Raw genomic sequence first — 15,988 nt, forward strand, 5'->3', positions numbered from 1 at the left:
CTAGCGTAGCTTAACTAAAGCATAACACTGAAGATGTTAAGATGAGCCCTAGACAGCTCCGCAGGCACAAAGGCTTGGTCCTGGCCTTACTATCAATTTTAACCCAATTTACACATGCAAGTCTCCGCATCCCTGTGAGAATGCCCTTAATCCCCCAGCCACATAGGGGAAAAGGAGCAGGTATCAGGCACGCACCCGCAGCCCAAGACGCCTTGCTAAGCCACACCCCCAAGGGAACTCAGCAGTGATAAACATTGAGCTATGAGCGTAAGCTCGACTCAGCCAGAGTTAAGAGGGCCGGTAAAACTCGTGCCAGCCACCGCGGTTATACGAGAGGCCCCAACTGATAGTCCACGGCGTAAAGCGTGATTAAAGGATGCCCATTATACTAGAGCCAAAAGCCCCCTAAGCTGTCATACGCACCTGAAGGCCCGAAGCCCAACCACGAAGGTAGCTCTACCCAACAAGGACCCCTTGAACCCACGACAACTGAGACACAAACTGGGATTAGATACCCCACTATGCTCAGTCATAAACTTTGGTAATAAATTACACATATTGCCCGCCAGGGTACTACGAGCGCTAGCTTAAAACCCAAAGGACTTGGCGGTGCCCCAGACCCACCTAGAGGAGCCTGTTCTAGAACCGATAATCCCCGTTAAACCTCACCACTTCTTGTCATTACCGCCTATATACCGCCGTCGTCAGCTTACCCTGTGAAAGACTAATAGTAAGCAAAAATGGCACACCCAAAAACGTCAGGTCGAGGTGTAGCGAATGAAGTGGAAAGAAATGGGCTACATTTTCTGACACAGAAAATACACGAATAACACTGTGAAACCAGTGATTGAAGGTGGATTTAGCAGTAAAAAGAAAATAGAAAATTCTTTTGAAGCCGGCTATGGGGCGCGCACACACCGCCCGTCACTCTCCTCAAAGGAATACCCCAAATATATAAACCTATAACCCAAACAAGAGGAGGCAAGTCGTAACATGGTAAGTGTACCGGAAGGTGCACTTGGAACAACCAAAATGTAGCTCAATAGAAAAGCACCTCCCTTACACCGAGGGGACATCTGTGCAAATCAGATCATTTTGAGCTAAATAGCTAGCCTCACCACACACATCACAAATGAATATTTATATATAACCCCCCATAAGATCAAAAAAAATAAACAAACCATTTAATCTCCCCAGTATAGGCGATAGAAAAGGATAAAGCAGCGCAATAGAGAAAGTACCGCAAGGGAAAGCTGAAAGAGAAAATGAAACAACTTGTTAAAGCAATAAAAAGCAAAGATTAAAACTTGTACCTTTTGCATCATGATTTAGCCAGTTCTTATCAGGCAAAGAGAACTTTAGTCTGACCCCCCGAAACTAGACGAGCTACTCCGAGACAGCCTAATAGGGCAAACCCGTCTCTGTGGCAAAAGAGTGGGAAGATCTCCGAGTAGAGGCGACAAACCTAACGAGCCTAGTAATAGCTGGTTGCTCAGGAAATGAATATTAGTTCAGCCTCAAGGCTTCTACCGTCACCCAGGTCATTACCAACAAAGACATCAAGAAAACCTTAAGAGTTATTCAAGAGAGGTACAGCTCTCTTGAAAAAGAACACAACCTTAACAGGCGGATAAAGATCACATTAAATCATAAGGGACTTTGTTTCAGTGGGCCTAAAAGCAGCCACCTGCACAGAAAGCGTTAAAGCTCAGACAAAACCCCACCCTATTATCCCGATAAAACAATCACAATCCCCTAAACCTACAGAGCCACTCTATATAACTATAGAAGCAATAATGCTAAAATTAGTAACAAGAAGGCACGACCTTCTCCAAGCACACGTGTAAGTCAGATCGGACCCACCACTGACAAATAACGGACCCAACCAAAGAGGGAAGTACAGAATAATAATAGAAATCAAGAAAACCCTGTAAAACACAACCGTTAACCCAACACAGGAGTGCACCACCAAGGAAAGACTAAAAGAAAAAGAAGGAACTCGGCAAACACGAGCCTCGCCTGTTTACCAAAAACATCGCCTCTTGCAAACCAATGTATTAGAGGTCCCGCCTGCCCTGTGACCAAAAGTTTAACGGCCGCGGTATTTTGACCGTGCGAAGGTAGCGTAATCACTTGTCTTTTAAATGAAGACCTGTATGAATGGCATAACGAGGGCTCAACTGTCTCCTTTTTCCAGTCAGTGAAATTGACCTGCTCGTGCAGAGGCGAGCATAATCCCATAAGACGAGAAGACCCTATGGAGCTTAAAACACAAGATCAACTATGCTATCAAGCCACCCACCCACGGAAATAATAGCTAAAAGCATAATAGTACCCTGATCCTAATGTTTTCGGTTGGGGCGACCACGGAGGACAAAATAGCCTCCATGTCGACGGGGGCACTGCCCCTAAAACCTAGGGCGACAGCCCAAAGCAACAGAACATCTGACGAACAATGACCCAGGCTACAAGCCTGATCAACGAACCAAGTTACCCTAGGGATAACAGCGCAATCCTTTCTAAGAGTCCATATCGACGAAAGGGTTTACGACCTCGATGTTGGATCAGGACATCCTAATGGTGCAGCCGCTATTAAGGGTTCGTTTGTTCAACGATTAAAGTCCTACGTGATCTGAGTTCAGACCGGAGTAATCCAGGTCAGTTTCTATCTATGCAGTGACCCTTCCTAGTACGAAAGGACCGGAAGACTGGGGCCAATGCTACAAGTATGCCTCACCCCAACCTAATGAAAACAACTAAAATAGGTAAAGGGGCACAAACCTCCCCCCTAGAATAGGGCAAGCTAAGATGGCAGAGCTTGGTAATTGCAAAAGGCCTAAGCCCTTTCCAACAGAGGTTCAAGTCCTCTTCTTAGCTATGACCTCTCACCTACTAACCTACCTAATCAACCCACTAGCATACATCGTTCCGATCCTGCTAGCAGTAGCATTTTTAACCCTCATCGAACGAAAAGTGCTAGGCTATATGCAACTACGAAAAGGCCCAAACATCGTTGGACCTTACGGCCTGCTACAACCCATCGCTGATGGCATCAAACTATTTATTAAAGAACCCGTGCGCCCCACCACAGCCTCCCCATTTTTATTCTTAGCAACCCCCATCATAGCACTAACCTTGGCCCTCACCCTGTGAATACCACTACCAATGCCCTACCCAGTCGCAGACCTCAACCTAGGTATCCTATTTATTCTAGCCCTATCCAGTCTAGCCGTATACTCGATCTTAGGCTCCGGTTGAGCCTCCAATTCAAAATACGCCCTAATCGGGGCACTTCGAGCGGTAGCACAAACAATCTCCTATGAAGTAAGCCTTGGCTTGATCCTCTTATGTATAATTATCTTCACTGGCAACTTTACCCTCCACACCTTCAATATTACACAAGAGGCAATTTGACTGCTAGCCCCAGGCTGACCCCTCGCAGCAATATGATACATCTCTACCCTCGCCGAAACAAACCGAGCTCCATTCGACCTCACAGAAGGGGAATCAGAACTAGTCTCCGGCTTCAACGTAGAATATGCGGGAGGACCCTTCGCCCTATTTTTCTTAGCTGAATACGCCAACATCCTCCTGATAAACACCCTTTCCACAATCCTATTCCTAGGGGCTTACCACAACCCAATATTACCTGAAATAACAGCACTTAACCTCATAGTTAAAGCCTCAATGTTATCAATGCTATTTTTATGAGTACGAGCCTCGTATCCACGATTCCGATACGACCAACTAATACACCTAGTATGAAAAAACTTCCTCCCCATTACCCTAGCCCTTGTATTATGGCATGTCTCCCTACCAATTGCCTCTGCTGGACTACCACCACAAATCTAGCACAATATAGGAATCGTGCCTGAAGGTCAAGGGCCACTTTGATAGAGTGGATAATAGGGGTTCAAGTCCCCTCGCTTCCTTAGAAAGAAGGGGCTCGAACCCATCCTCAAGAGATCAAAACTCTTGGTGCTTCCACTACACCACTTCCTAGTAAAGTCAGCTAATTAAAGCTTTTGGGCCCATACCCCAAACATGTTGGTTAAAATCCTTCCTTTACTAATGAACCCCTACGTACTTGCCATCCTGCTTTCAAGCCTAGGAATTGGAACTACCCTAACATTTGCAAGCTCCCACTGACTTTTAGCATGAATGGGCCTAGAAATCAGTACGCTAGCCATCATCCCCTTAATAGCACAACAACACCACCCTCGAGCAGTCGAAGCCACAACTAAATATTTTCTTACCCAAGCAACAGCCGCAGCTATAATTTTATTTGCCAGTACCACCAACGCTTGAACAACAGGAGAATGGAATATCCAAGAGATATCCAATCCCACAGCCTTAGTCCTAATTACCATAGCCCTGGCCCTAAAAATTGGACTCGCCCCCGTCCACTACTGACTCCCAGAAGTACTGCAAGGTCTCGACCTCACCACAGGTCTCATCCTTTCAACCTGACAAAAACTAGCTCCATTTGCCCTAATTTATCAAATCAGCCCAATAATAAACCCAACTCTAGTAATTATGCTGGGCCTAGCCTCCACCATCATTGGCGGATGAGGCGGCCTAAACCAGACACAGCTACGAAAAATCCTAGCATACTCATCAATCGCTCACCTGGGCTGAATAATGATTGTTATACAATATTCCCCAAACCTTGCCATCCTAAACCTAATCCTATACATTACTATAACCACTGCGACCTTCCTAACATTCAAAAATGTAGCCTCTACAAAACTAAGTACACTGACTCTCACTTGATCAAAAACCCCCATAATAACCACAATAGCAATAATAACACTACTTTCCCTAGGGGGCCTCCCCCCACTAACAGGGTTTATACCCAAATGGCTTATCCTCCAAGAACTAACCAAACAAGACCTTCCCCTCACAGCATCAATCATAGCCTTAGCCGCCCTACTCAGCCTATTCTTCTACTTACGAATATGTTATGCAATAACCCTAACAATTGCCCCCAACACCAACAACAACACCTCAACATGACGACAAAAATCATCCCAAACCACTATAACCCTATCAATCACCACCACATTAGCACTGGCCCTACTACCCATCACACCAGCAATTATAGCCCTAACAACATAGGGGCTTAGGATAGCAATCTAGACCAAAAGCCTTCAAAGCTTTAAGCAGGAGTGAAAATCTCCTAGCCCCTGTTTAAGACTTGCAGGATATTACCCCACATCTTCTGAATGCAACCCAGATACTTTAATTAAGCTAAAGCCTTACTAGATGAGAAGGCCTCGATCCTACAAAATCTTAGTTAACAGCTAAGTGCCCTATCCAGCGAGCATTCATCTACTTCCCCCCGCCATAGCGGGGAGGAGGCGGGAGGAAGTCCCGGCAGGCGACGAGCCCGCGTCTTCAGGTTTGCAATCTGATGTGATCTTCACCACGGGACTTGGTAAGAAGGGGACTTTAACCTCTGTGCATGGGGCTACAACCCACCGCTTAAACACTCAGCCATCTTACCTGTGGCAATCACCCGTTGATTCTTTTCTACTAACCACAAAGATATTGGCACCCTGTATTTAGTATTTGGTGCCTGAGCAGGCATAGTCGGCACAGCCCTCAGCCTTCTGATCCGTGCCGAACTGAGCCAACCCGGTGCCTTGCTTGGCGATGATCAGATCTACAATGTTATCGTCACAGCCCACGCCTTTGTCATGATTTTCTTTATAGTAATACCCATCATGATTGGCGGATTCGGAAACTGACTAGTCCCCCTAATAATTGGAGCCCCAGACATGGCATTTCCTCGCATGAACAATATGAGCTTCTGACTCCTACCCCCATCCTTCCTACTCCTTTTGGCCTCCTCTGGGGTAGAAGCCGGGGCCGGCACAGGATGAACTGTCTATCCCCCACTGGCGGGAAACTTGGCCCACGCAGGAGCCTCTGTAGACCTAACCATTTTCTCCCTTCACCTGGCCGGGGTTTCCTCCATTTTGGGGGCTATTAATTTTATTACCACAATTATTAACATGAAACCTCCCGCAGTATCCCAATACCAGACACCCCTGTTTGTGTGATCTGTATTAATCACAGCCGTACTTCTCCTATTATCGCTACCAGTGCTAGCTGCAGGGATCACAATACTCCTAACAGACCGAAATTTAAACACCACCTTCTTTGACCCAGCCGGAGGAGGAGACCCCATCCTCTACCAACACCTATTTTGATTCTTTGGCCACCCAGAGGTGTATATTCTAATTCTACCGGGATTCGGCATGATCTCCCATATTGTAGCATACTATGCCGGCAAAAAGGAACCTTTTGGCTACATAGGAATAGTATGGGCTATGATGGCCATTGGACTACTAGGCTTTATCGTATGAGCTCATCACATGTTTACAGTTGGAATGGACGTAGACACACGGGCCTACTTTACCTCCGCCACAATAATTATCGCCATCCCCACAGGTGTCAAAGTCTTTAGCTGATTGGCCACCCTTCATGGTGGTTCAATTAAATGAGATACCCCCCTACTTTGAGCCTTAGGCTTTATTTTCCTATTCACAGTGGGAGGCTTAACAGGAATTGTCTTAGCCAACTCGTCTCTAGATATTGTACTTCACGACACCTACTACGTTGTAGCACATTTTCACTATGTACTATCAATGGGGGCTGTGTTCGCCATTATAGGAGCCTTCGTACATTGATTCCCGCTTTTTACGGGTTACACACTACACGGCACCTGGTCCAAAATCCACTTTGCTGTAATATTTGTAGGTGTCAATTTAACATTCTTCCCCCAGCACTTCCTAGGCCTTGCAGGAATGCCTCGCCGATACTCAGACTACCCAGACGCATACGCCCTATGAAACACCGTCTCCTCAATCGGCTCACTAATCTCATTAGTTGCTGTGATTATATTCCTATTCATTCTATGAGAAGCATTCGCGGCTAAACGAGAAGTTATGTCAGTCGAACTAACAACCACAAATGTAGAGTGACTTCACGGCTGCCCACCCCCATATCACACCTATGAGGAGCCTGCCTTTGTGCAAGTACAATCAACCAGCTAGCCGGCCACGAGAAAGGAAGGAATCGAACCCCCATTTGCTGGTTTCAAGCCAGCCGCATAACCGCTCTGCCACTTTCTTATCCCCATGAGGCACTAGTAAAATTGCTATAACACTGCCTTGTCAAGGCAGAGTTGCAGGTTAAAGGCCTGCGTGCCTTAAGTCCAAGGACTAAATGGCTCATCCATCACAATTAGGATTCCAAGACGCGGCCTCACCTGTAATAGAAGAACTTCTCCACTTCCATGACCACACACTAATGATTGTCTTCCTAATCAGCACTCTAGTACTTTACATTATTGTGGCCATGGTGTCAACTAAACTAACAAACAAATATGTACTGGACTCCCAAGAAATTGAAATTGTATGAACAGTACTCCCAGCAGTAATTTTAATCTTAATTGCCCTGCCCTCCCTTCGAATTCTTTACCTAATAGACGAGATTAATGACCCCCACCTGACAATTAAAGCTATGGGACACCAATGATACTGAAGTTATGAGTATACGGACTACGAAGACCTGGGCTTCGACTCCTACATAATCCCTACACAAGACCTCGCCCCAGGACAATTCCGACTCCTAGAAGCAGACCATCGAATGGTAGTGCCCATAGAATCCCCAATTCGAGTTCTAGTCTCCGCAGAAGACGTACTCCACTCCTGAGCAGTGCCAGCCCTGGGCATCAAAATAGACGCAGTACCCGGACGCCTAAACCAAACAGCCTTTATTACCTCACGACCGGGGGTTTATTATGGCCAATGTTCTGAAATCTGCGGAGCTAACCACAGCTTTATGCCAATTGTAGTCGAAGCAGTCCCCCTAGAACACTTTGAAAACTGATCTTCATTAATACTAGAAGAATCCTCACTAAGAAGCTAAATAGGGAATAGCGTTAGCCTTTTAAGCTAAAGACTGGTGACCCCCAACCACCCTTAGTGACATGCCCCAACTGAACCCCAGCCCATGATTTATAATTTTAGTTTTCTCATGACTTATTTTCCTAATTGTCTTACCACCCAAAGTGCTAGGCCATACCTTCACGAACGAACCCACCCACAAAAATGCAGAAAAGATTAAACCTGAGCCCTGAACCTGACCATGATCCTAAGCTTTTTTGACCAATTCATGAGCCCCACACACCTGGGAATCCCCTTAATTGCTCTAGCGCTCAGCCTTCCATGAGTACTTATCCCCACCCCCACTAACCGATGGCTAAACAACCGCCTCTTGACCCTCCAAGGTTGATTCATTAACCGCTTTACACAACAACTCATACTACCCATCAATCTCGGCGGACACAAATGAGCTGTTCTGTTAACAGCCCTAATGCTACTCCTAATCACACTCAACCTACTCGGCCTCCTCCCCTACACCTTCACCCCTACAACTCAACTCTCCCTCAACATGGGACTCGCCGTCCCCCTGTGACTAGCTACCGTAATTATTGGTATACGAAACCAACCCACCGCCGCCCTAGGCCACCTACTGCCAGAAGGGACCCCCGTTCCCCTCATCCCAGTTTTAATTATTATCGAAACGATCAGCCTATTCATCCGCCCCCTAGCACTAGGCGTTCGACTTACGGCAAACCTAACTGCAGGTCATCTATTAATTCAACTAATTGCCACTGCCGCCTTCGTACTCCTTCCAATAATACCTGCCGTAGCTATTTTAACATCAACGGTGTTATTTCTACTAACCCTACTAGAAGTAGCTGTAGCAATAATTCAAGCATACGTATTTGTTCTTCTACTAAGTCTCTACCTACAAGAAAACGTTTAATGGCCCGCCAAGCACACGCATATCACATGGTCGACCCCAGCCCCTGACCCCTGACCGGCGCAGTAGCTGCCCTCCTGATAACATCAGGACTTGCAGTCTGATTCCACTTTAACTCCACAGTACTTATAACAATAGGACTCACCCTGCTTCTCCTAACCATATACCAATGATGACGAGATATTATTCGAGAAGGCACATTTCAAGGACACCACACACCCCCTGTCCAAAAAGGACTCCGGTACGGAATAATTCTATTTATTACCTCAGAAGTTTTCTTTTTCCTAGGCTTTTTCTGAGCATTTTATCACGCAAGCCTAGCCCCGACACCAGAACTAGGCGGATGCTGACCCCCAACTGGCATTATCACCTTAGACCCCTTTGAAGTACCTCTACTTAATACAGCAGTACTGTTGGCCTCCGGCGTCACAGTCACTTGAGCCCACCACAGCATCATAGAGCGCGAACGCAAACAAACCATTCAAGCACTAGCCCTAACAATCCTATTAGGGTTCTACTTCACAGCCCTTCAAGCAATAGAATACTACGAAGCTCCATTTACCATCGCCGATGGGGTATACGGCTCCACCTTCTTTGTCGCAACCGGGTTCCACGGACTTCACGTTATCATCGGCTCCACCTTCCTAGCGGTCTGCCTTCTCCGACAAATCCAATATCACTTCACATCTGAACACCACTTTGGATTTGAAGCCGCCGCATGATACTGACACTTCGTAGATGTAGTTTGACTATTCCTATACGTCTCTATTTATTGATGAGGATCATAACCTTTCTAGTATCAACATTCAGTACAAGTGACTTCCAATCATTTAGCCTTGGTTAAAATCCAAGGAAAGGTAATGAACCTAATTATAGCAGTCCTAGCAATTGCAGTCACCCTATCCTGCATCCTAGCAGTCGTTGCATTCTGGCTACCACAAATAAATCCTGACTCCGAAAAACTCTCCCCCTACGAGTGCGGCTTTGACCCCCTCGGATCTGCCCGCCTTCCTTTTTCACTGCGATTTTTCTTAGTGGCAATCTTATTCCTCTTATTTGACTTAGAAATTGCACTATTACTTCCCCTACCATGGGGAGATCAACTAGCCTCTCCCACCGCCGCCCTACTATGAGCAACAACCATTTTAATCCTATTAACCCTAGGCCTCATTTATGAATGAACCCAAGGAGGGCTTGAATGGGCCGAATAGATGACTAGTCCAAAGTAAGACCGCTGATTTCGGCTCAACTAATTATGGTGCAAGTCCATAGTCGTCTTATGACCCCTGTACACTTCAGCTTCAGCTCCGCCTTCATGTTAGGACTAATAGGATTAACCTTCCACCGAACCCACCTCCTCTCCGCCCTTCTCTGCCTAGAAGGAATAATACTATCTTTATTTATTGCCCTCTCCCTCTGATCCCTTCAACTAGAATCCACCACCTACGCCACCGCCCCAATACTACTACTAGCATTTTCGGCATGTGAAGCCGGAGCAGGCTTGGCCCTCCTTGTAGCTACCACGCGTACACACGGCACAGACCACCTTCAAAATCTAAATCTCCTACAATGCTAAAAATTTTAATCCCAACACTAATGCTATTTCCAACGACCTGACTTGTAACCCCAAAGTGACTTTGAACCACAACAACAGCCCAAGCCCTAGTCATTGCCACCGCAAGCCTGACCCTACTTAACTGAAACTCAGAAACCGGTTGAACCTCCTCAAACCCCTACCTGGGCACAGACCCGCTTTCCACACCTCTACTCGTCTTGACATGCTGACTTCTCCCCTTAATAATTCTGGCAAGTCAAAACCACATCTCCCCAGAACCAATCAGCCGCCAACGAACCTATATTACCCTATTAGTATCCCTCCAACTATTCTTAATTATAGCCTTTGGGGCCACCGAGATTATCCTGTTCTATATCATGTTTGAAGCCACACTAATCCCAACCCTAATTATTATTACACGATGAGGAAACCAAACTGAACGACTTAACGCAGGCACCTATTTTCTATTCTACACCCTAGCCGGATCCCTTCCTCTGCTAGTTGCCCTACTAGTTCTGCAAAAAGAACTAGGCTCCCTTTCAATATTAGTTATTCAATATATACAACCCGCCCCACTGTGCACTTGAGCCGACAAAGTCTGATGAGCGGCCTGCTTAGTCGCCTTCCTAGTGAAAATACCCCTATACGGAGCCCACCTCTGACTCCCAAAAGCACACGTAGAGGCCCCAGTTGCAGGATCCATAGTCCTGGCCGCCGTACTACTAAAACTTGGCGGCTACGGCATAATACGAATAATTATTATGCTAGAACCAGCATCCAAAAATCTCGCGTACCCATTTATTATCCTAGCTTTATGGGGTATTATCATGACCGGGTCAATTTGTCTACGACAAACAGACCTAAAGTCCCTAATTGCATATTCATCCGTAAGCCACATAGGACTAGTAGTAGCAGGAATCCTCATCCAAACCCCCTGAGGCTTTACCGGAGCCATCATTCTGATAATCGCACACGGCCTAGCATCCTCCGCATTATTCTGTTTAGCAAACACTAACTATGAACGCCTTCATAGCCGAACTCTGCTTCTTGCACGAGGAATACAAGCCGTACTCCCCTTAATAGCCACATGATGATTTATTGCCAACCTAGCCAACCTAGCCCTCCCTCCCCTCCCCAACCTAATAGGAGAACTAGTTATTATCACCTCAATATTTAACTGATCAAACTGAACAATTATCCTCACAGGAGGGGGAACCCTTATTACCGCCAGCTACTCCCTCTACATATATCTAATAACACAACGAGGCCCAGTATCCACCTTAATCATGGCAGTTGAACCATCCCACACACGAGAACACCTACTCATAGCACTACACCTTATCCCCATTATTCTACTGATGCTAAAGCCAGAACTCATGTGAGGCTGATGTTTCTGTAAACATAGTTTAAACAAAATATTAGATTGTGGTTCTAAAGATGGGAGCTAAACCCTCCTTGTTCACCGAGAGAAGCCGGGGGCACTAAGAACTGCTAATTCTTCAGCACCATGGTTCAAATCCGTGGGTCACTCGGCTTTTAAAGGATAATAGTTCATCCGTTGGTCTTAGGAACCAAAAACTCTTGGTGCAACTCCAAGTAGAAGCTATGCATTCACCAACACTCATCTTTAGCTCAACCCTCCTAATCATTTTCATTCTTCTAACATACCCCCTTATCGTATCCCTCAACCCCAGCCCTCTCAACAAAAAATGGGCAACCACCCATGTCAAAACCGCAGTACAAACAGCCTTCTATGCTAGCCTACTCCCCCTTGCAGTATTCTTTGACCAAGGCATGGAAGTCATTACTACTAACTGACATTGAATAAATATTGCCACCTTTGACATTAACATCAGCTTCAAATTTGACCAATACTCGATTATCTTTACACCCGTAGCCCTCTACGTAACTTGATCAATTTTAGAATTTGCCTCATGGTACATACACTCAGACCCCAACATAAACCGATTCTTCAAGTATCTACTCCTATTTCTGATTGCCATAATTACCCTAGTCACAGCCAACAACATATTTCAACTGTTTATCGGCTGAGAAGGGGTGGGCATTATATCTTTCCTATTAATCGGGTGATGATACGGACGTGCGGACGCCAACACCGCCGCTTTACAAGCAGTTATTTATAACCGGGTAGGAGATATCGGACTAATTTTAAGCATAGCGTGATTTGCAATAAACATAAACACCTGGGAAATTCAACAAATATTCGCCTCCTCCCAAGACAACCAAGCAACCCTACCACTCATGGGCCTAATCCTAGCCGCCACAGGAAAATCAGCCCAATTCGGCCTCCACCCCTGACTCCCCTCAGCAATAGAAGGTCCAACACCGGTCTCTGCCCTACTACACTCTAGCACCATGGTTGTGGCCGGCATCTTCCTACTCATCCGACTCCACCCCCTAATGGAACATAACCAAGTCGCCCTAACAACCTGCCTCTGCCTTGGGGCTACAACTACCTTATTCACCGCTGCCTGTGCCCTGACACAAAATGACATCAAAAAAATCGTAGCCTTCTCCACATCCAGCCAACTGGGCCTAATGATGGTCACCATCGGCTTAAACCAGCCCCAACTAGCCTTCCTACACATCTGTACTCATGCATTCTTTAAAGCAATACTGTTCCTATGCTCCGGATCCATCATCCACAGCCTTAACGATGAACAAGACATCCGAAAAATAGGAGGCCTCCACACCATACTTCCGCTCACCTCCACCTGCCTCACCATTGGCAGTCTAGCCCTAACCGGAATGCCATTTCTCTCCGGATTTTTCTCAAAAGACGCCATCATTGAAGCCCTGAACACATCACACCTGAACGCCTGAGCCCTAACCCTAACCCTCATTGCCACCTCCTTCACAGCCGTATATAGCTTCCGAGTTATCTTCTTCGCCTCTATGGGCTCCCCCCGATTTCTCCCCCTATCACCCCTCAACGAAAACAACCCAACAGTAATTAACCCAATCAAACGACTTGCCTGAGGAAGCATCCTAGCCGGACTATTTATTACCTCCAACTTTTTACCAGCAAAAACACCAATTATAACCATACCCATAACCCTTAAATTATCCGCATTACTAGTAACAGCCCTAGGGTTACTCATAGCCCTAGAACTAACAAGCCTAACAAACAAACAACTAAAAATTACCCCCACAATTCCACTACACAACTTCTCCAACATGCTAGGATACTTCCCATCAATTATTCACCGCCTAGCCCCAAAAATCAAACTGAGCCTAGGACAAGCCATAGCAACTCACCTAATTGACCAAACATGACTAGAAAAAGTAGGACCAAAAGGAATTACAACCAGCCAAATCCCATTAATTAAAGCCACAAACAGCATTCAACAAGGTTTAATTAAAACATACCTTACAATCTTCTTCCTGACCACCACACTATCAATCCTCCTCATCACACTAATCTAAACAGCACGAAGAGCCCCCCGACTGAGCCCCCGAGTAAGCTCCAACACCACAAACAAAGTCAACAACAATACCCACCCCGACACCACTAACATCGCCCCCCCCAAAGAATACATAAGTGCCACCCCACTAAAATCCCCCCGAAGCAAGGACAAATCCTTAAACTCATCAACAACCACCCAAGAATACGAATACCAGTCACCCCCCACCAAACCACCCACAACTAAAACCCCCGCAATATAAACCACTACATAAAACAACACTGACCAATCCCCCCATGTCTCAGGATAAGGCTCTGCAGCTAATGCCGCAGAATAAGCAAACACCACCAACATCCCACCAAGATAAATCAAAAATAAAACTAAAGAAAGAAAAGATCCACCATGCCCAACCAAAATACCACACCCCACCGCAGCTGCCACAACCAACCCCAAGGCCGCGAAATAAGGAGCAGGATTCGAAGCTACCCCCACCAAACCTAAAACTAACCCAATTAAAACTAAAAAAGTAAAATAAAACATAATTTTTACTCGGACTCTAACCAAGACCAATGACTTGAAAAACCACCGTTGTTAATTCAACTATAAAAACCAATGGCAAACATCCGAAAAACACACCCACTACTTAAAATTATTAATGGAGCATTTATTGACCTCCCCACACCCTCCAACATCTCCGTGTGATGAAATTTTGGCTCGCTCTTGGGCCTCTGCCTTGTCACACAAATCCTAACAGGACTATTTCTCGCAATACACTACACAGCTGACATTTCAACAGCCTTCTCCTCTGTCGCCCACATCTGCCGAGATGTAAATTACGGATGATTAATCCGCAATATTCATGCAAACGGGGCCTCCTTCTTCTTTATCTGCTTGTATCTCCACGTAGCACGAGGCATGTACTACGGTTCTTATCTCCAAAAAGAAACCTGAAACATCGGAGTAATCCTCCTGCTCCTCACCATAATAACCGCCTTCGTAGGATATGTACTGCCCTGAGGACAGATATCATTTTGAGGAGCAACCGTCATCACCAATCTACTTTCCGCCTTTCCGTACATCGGCGACACACTAGTACAATGAATCTGAGGCGGCTTTTCAGTAGACAACGCCACCCTCACCCGATTTTTCGCCTTTCACTTTCTTCTACCATTCGTAATCGCCGGAGCTAGCATAATTCACCTTCTGTTTCTACACCAAACAGGGTCAAACAACCCAACAGGGTTAAACTCAGACGCAGACAAAGTAACATTCCACCCTTACTTCTCATACAAAGACTTGTTGGGATTTATCCTAATGCTAGTTGGACTCACCTCCGTAGCACTATTTTCCCCCAACCTCCTGGGCGACCCAGACAACTTCACACCCGCCAATCCCCTCGTCACTCCCCCACACATCAAGCCCGAATGATATTTTCTCTTCGCCTACGCCATTCTCCGATCTATCCCAAACAAATTAGGTGGGGTTTTAGCCCTTCTATTCTCTATTCTAGTCCTAATATTAGTACCAATACTCCACACTTCTAAACAACGAGGAAACACATTCCGGCCCCTCTCCCAAATTCTATTCTGAACCCTAGTGGCCGACATACTAGTACTCACATGAATTGGAGGCCAGCCAGTCGAACACCCGTTCGTCCTAATTGGACAGGTAGCTTCCACAGTCTATTTTGCCCTATTTTTAATCGCCCTCCCTCTGACTGGCTTACTAGAAAATAAAGCCTTAAACTGAAACTGCCCTAGTAGCTTAGACATCAAAGCACCGGTCTTGTAAACCGAAGATCGAAGGTTAAAATCCTTCCTAGCGCCACCTCAGAGAAAAGAGAATTCAACTCTCACCCTTAACTCCCAAAGCTAAGATTCTACATTAAACTATTCTCTGGTTATACCTATTTAAGTACATAAGGCATGCTATGTTTAATCCACATTAACTTCTAGTCACCATATCACAATGTTTCATCTACCATCAAATGATATACACCATTTTCTCTATGTGCTCTAACATATCACTTCTACAAATCATAATATGTAGTAAGAACCGAGCATTTTAATCTGTCTAGAACATAAAGTTAATGAGATGAAGGACAATACCTGTAGAGTTCCATAACTGAATTATTACTGGCATCTGGTTCCTATTTCAGGTCCAAGTTAAC

The 15,988-nt window shown here is 45.7% G+C and overlaps 13 protein-coding genes and 24 non-coding genes across 37 annotated transcripts, besides 1 other annotated feature; 28 read left to right on the forward strand and 9 right to left on the reverse strand. All coding sequences in view use genetic code 2, as the record gives it.

Annotated features, from left to right (window-relative positions):
- Q747_mgt01 lies at nucleotides 1-67 on the forward strand. The gene has a single exon. It is a non-coding gene; the product is annotated as a tRNA-Phe (tRNA).
- On the forward strand, nucleotides 68-1,028 carry Q747_mgr02. The gene has a single exon. It is a non-coding gene; the product is annotated as a 12S ribosomal RNA (ribosomal RNA).
- On the forward strand, nucleotides 1,029-1,099 carry Q747_mgt02. Its single transcript has one exon. It is a non-coding gene; the product is annotated as a tRNA-Val (tRNA).
- On the forward strand, nucleotides 1,100-2,802 carry Q747_mgr01. Its single transcript has one exon. It is a non-coding gene; the product is annotated as a 16S ribosomal RNA (ribosomal RNA).
- Nucleotides 2,803-2,877, forward strand: Q747_mgt03. The gene has a single exon. It is a non-coding gene; the product is annotated as a tRNA-Leu (tRNA).
- Nucleotides 2,878-3,852, forward strand: ND1 (NADH dehydrogenase subunit 1). Its single transcript has one exon. The coding sequence runs from the start codon at nucleotides 2,878-2,880 to the stop codon at nucleotides 3,850-3,852; it is 975 nt and encodes a 324-aa protein (YP_010897646.1).
- Nucleotides 3,853-3,861: 9 nt separating this feature from the next.
- Nucleotides 3,862-3,932, forward strand: Q747_mgt04. The gene has a single exon. It is a non-coding gene; the product is annotated as a tRNA-Ile (tRNA).
- Nucleotides 3,932-4,002, reverse strand: Q747_mgt05. The gene has a single exon. It is a non-coding gene; the product is annotated as a tRNA-Gln (tRNA).
- On the forward strand, nucleotides 4,002-4,071 carry Q747_mgt06. Its single transcript has one exon. It is a non-coding gene; the product is annotated as a tRNA-Met (tRNA).
- ND2 (NADH dehydrogenase subunit 2) lies at nucleotides 4,072-5,116 on the forward strand. Its single transcript has one exon. A coding segment is annotated over exon 1 (1,045 nt).
- On the forward strand, nucleotides 5,117-5,189 carry Q747_mgt07. Its single transcript has one exon. It is a non-coding gene; the product is annotated as a tRNA-Trp (tRNA).
- A 2-nt stretch (nucleotides 5,190-5,191) lies between these two features.
- On the reverse strand, nucleotides 5,192-5,260 carry Q747_mgt08. Its single transcript has one exon. It is a non-coding gene; the product is annotated as a tRNA-Ala (tRNA).
- A 1-nt stretch (nucleotide 5,261) lies between these two features.
- Nucleotides 5,262-5,334, reverse strand: Q747_mgt09. The gene has a single exon. It is a non-coding gene; the product is annotated as a tRNA-Asn (tRNA).
- A 34-nt stretch (nucleotides 5,335-5,368) lies between these two features.
- Q747_mgt10 lies at nucleotides 5,369-5,435 on the reverse strand. Its single transcript has one exon. It is a non-coding gene; the product is annotated as a tRNA-Cys (tRNA).
- On the reverse strand, nucleotides 5,436-5,506 carry Q747_mgt11. The gene has a single exon. It is a non-coding gene; the product is annotated as a tRNA-Tyr (tRNA).
- A 1-nt stretch (nucleotide 5,507) lies between these two features.
- Nucleotides 5,508-7,061, forward strand: COI (cytochrome c oxidase subunit I). The gene has a single exon. The coding sequence runs from the start codon at nucleotides 5,508-5,510 to the stop codon at nucleotides 7,059-7,061; it is 1,554 nt and encodes a 517-aa protein (YP_010897648.1).
- An 8-nt stretch (nucleotides 7,062-7,069) lies between these two features.
- Q747_mgt12 lies at nucleotides 7,070-7,138 on the reverse strand. Its single transcript has one exon. It is a non-coding gene; the product is annotated as a tRNA-Ser (tRNA).
- A 9-nt stretch (nucleotides 7,139-7,147) lies between these two features.
- Q747_mgt13 lies at nucleotides 7,148-7,219 on the forward strand. Its single transcript has one exon. It is a non-coding gene; the product is annotated as a tRNA-Asp (tRNA).
- Nucleotides 7,220-7,233: 14 nt separating this feature from the next.
- On the forward strand, nucleotides 7,234-7,924 carry COII (cytochrome c oxidase subunit II). The gene has a single exon. A coding segment is annotated over exon 1 (691 nt).
- Q747_mgt14 lies at nucleotides 7,925-7,998 on the forward strand. The gene has a single exon. It is a non-coding gene; the product is annotated as a tRNA-Lys (tRNA).
- Nucleotide 7,999: 1 nt separating this feature from the next.
- On the forward strand, nucleotides 8,000-8,167 carry ATP8 (ATPase subunit 8). The gene has a single exon. The coding sequence runs from the start codon at nucleotides 8,000-8,002 to the stop codon at nucleotides 8,165-8,167; it is 168 nt and encodes a 55-aa protein (YP_010897650.1).
- On the forward strand, nucleotides 8,158-8,841 carry ATP6 (ATPase subunit 6). Its single transcript has one exon. The coding sequence runs from the start codon at nucleotides 8,158-8,160 to the stop codon at nucleotides 8,839-8,841; it is 684 nt and encodes a 227-aa protein (YP_010897651.1).
- COIII (cytochrome c oxidase subunit III) lies at nucleotides 8,841-9,625 on the forward strand. Its single transcript has one exon. A coding segment is annotated over exon 1 (785 nt).
- Q747_mgt15 lies at nucleotides 9,626-9,698 on the forward strand. Its single transcript has one exon. It is a non-coding gene; the product is annotated as a tRNA-Gly (tRNA).
- On the forward strand, nucleotides 9,699-10,047 carry ND3 (NADH dehydrogenase subunit 3). Its single transcript has one exon. A coding segment is annotated over exon 1 (349 nt).
- Nucleotides 10,048-10,117, forward strand: Q747_mgt16. Its single transcript has one exon. It is a non-coding gene; the product is annotated as a tRNA-Arg (tRNA).
- Nucleotides 10,118-10,414, forward strand: ND4L (NADH dehydrogenase subunit 4L). Its single transcript has one exon. The coding sequence runs from the start codon at nucleotides 10,118-10,120 to the stop codon at nucleotides 10,412-10,414; it is 297 nt and encodes a 98-aa protein (YP_010897654.1).
- Nucleotides 10,408-11,788, forward strand: ND4 (NADH dehydrogenase subunit 4). The gene has a single exon. A coding segment is annotated over exon 1 (1,381 nt).
- Q747_mgt17 lies at nucleotides 11,789-11,857 on the forward strand. Its single transcript has one exon. It is a non-coding gene; the product is annotated as a tRNA-His (tRNA).
- Q747_mgt18 lies at nucleotides 11,858-11,925 on the forward strand. The gene has a single exon. It is a non-coding gene; the product is annotated as a tRNA-Ser (tRNA).
- Nucleotides 11,926-11,998, forward strand: Q747_mgt19. The gene has a single exon. It is a non-coding gene; the product is annotated as a tRNA-Leu (tRNA).
- On the forward strand, nucleotides 11,999-13,840 carry ND5 (NADH dehydrogenase subunit 5). The gene has a single exon. It carries the CDS (start codon nucleotides 11,999-12,001, stop codon nucleotides 13,838-13,840), a length of 1,842 nt encoding a protein of 613 aa, YP_010897656.1.
- ND6 (NADH dehydrogenase subunit 6) lies at nucleotides 13,837-14,358 on the reverse strand. Its single transcript has one exon. It carries the CDS (start codon nucleotides 14,356-14,358, stop codon nucleotides 13,837-13,839), a length of 522 nt encoding a protein of 173 aa, YP_010897657.1.
- Q747_mgt20 lies at nucleotides 14,359-14,428 on the reverse strand. Its single transcript has one exon. It is a non-coding gene; the product is annotated as a tRNA-Glu (tRNA).
- A 2-nt stretch (nucleotides 14,429-14,430) lies between these two features.
- On the forward strand, nucleotides 14,431-15,571 carry CYTB (cytochrome b). The gene has a single exon. A coding segment is annotated over exon 1 (1,141 nt).
- Nucleotides 15,572-15,644, forward strand: Q747_mgt21. The gene has a single exon. It is a non-coding gene; the product is annotated as a tRNA-Thr (tRNA).
- Nucleotides 15,645-15,647: 3 nt separating this feature from the next.
- Nucleotides 15,648-15,717, reverse strand: Q747_mgt22. Its single transcript has one exon. It is a non-coding gene; the product is annotated as a tRNA-Pro (tRNA).
- Nucleotides 15,718-15,988: part of a D loop that runs on past the window's edge.

The sequence above is a fragment of the mitochondrial genome of Acipenser ruthenus, assembly GCF_902713425.1.
Source record: "Acipenser ruthenus mitochondrion, complete genome".
In the NCBI taxonomy this organism is placed as follows: domain Eukaryota; kingdom Metazoa; phylum Chordata; class Actinopteri; order Acipenseriformes; family Acipenseridae; genus Acipenser; species Acipenser ruthenus.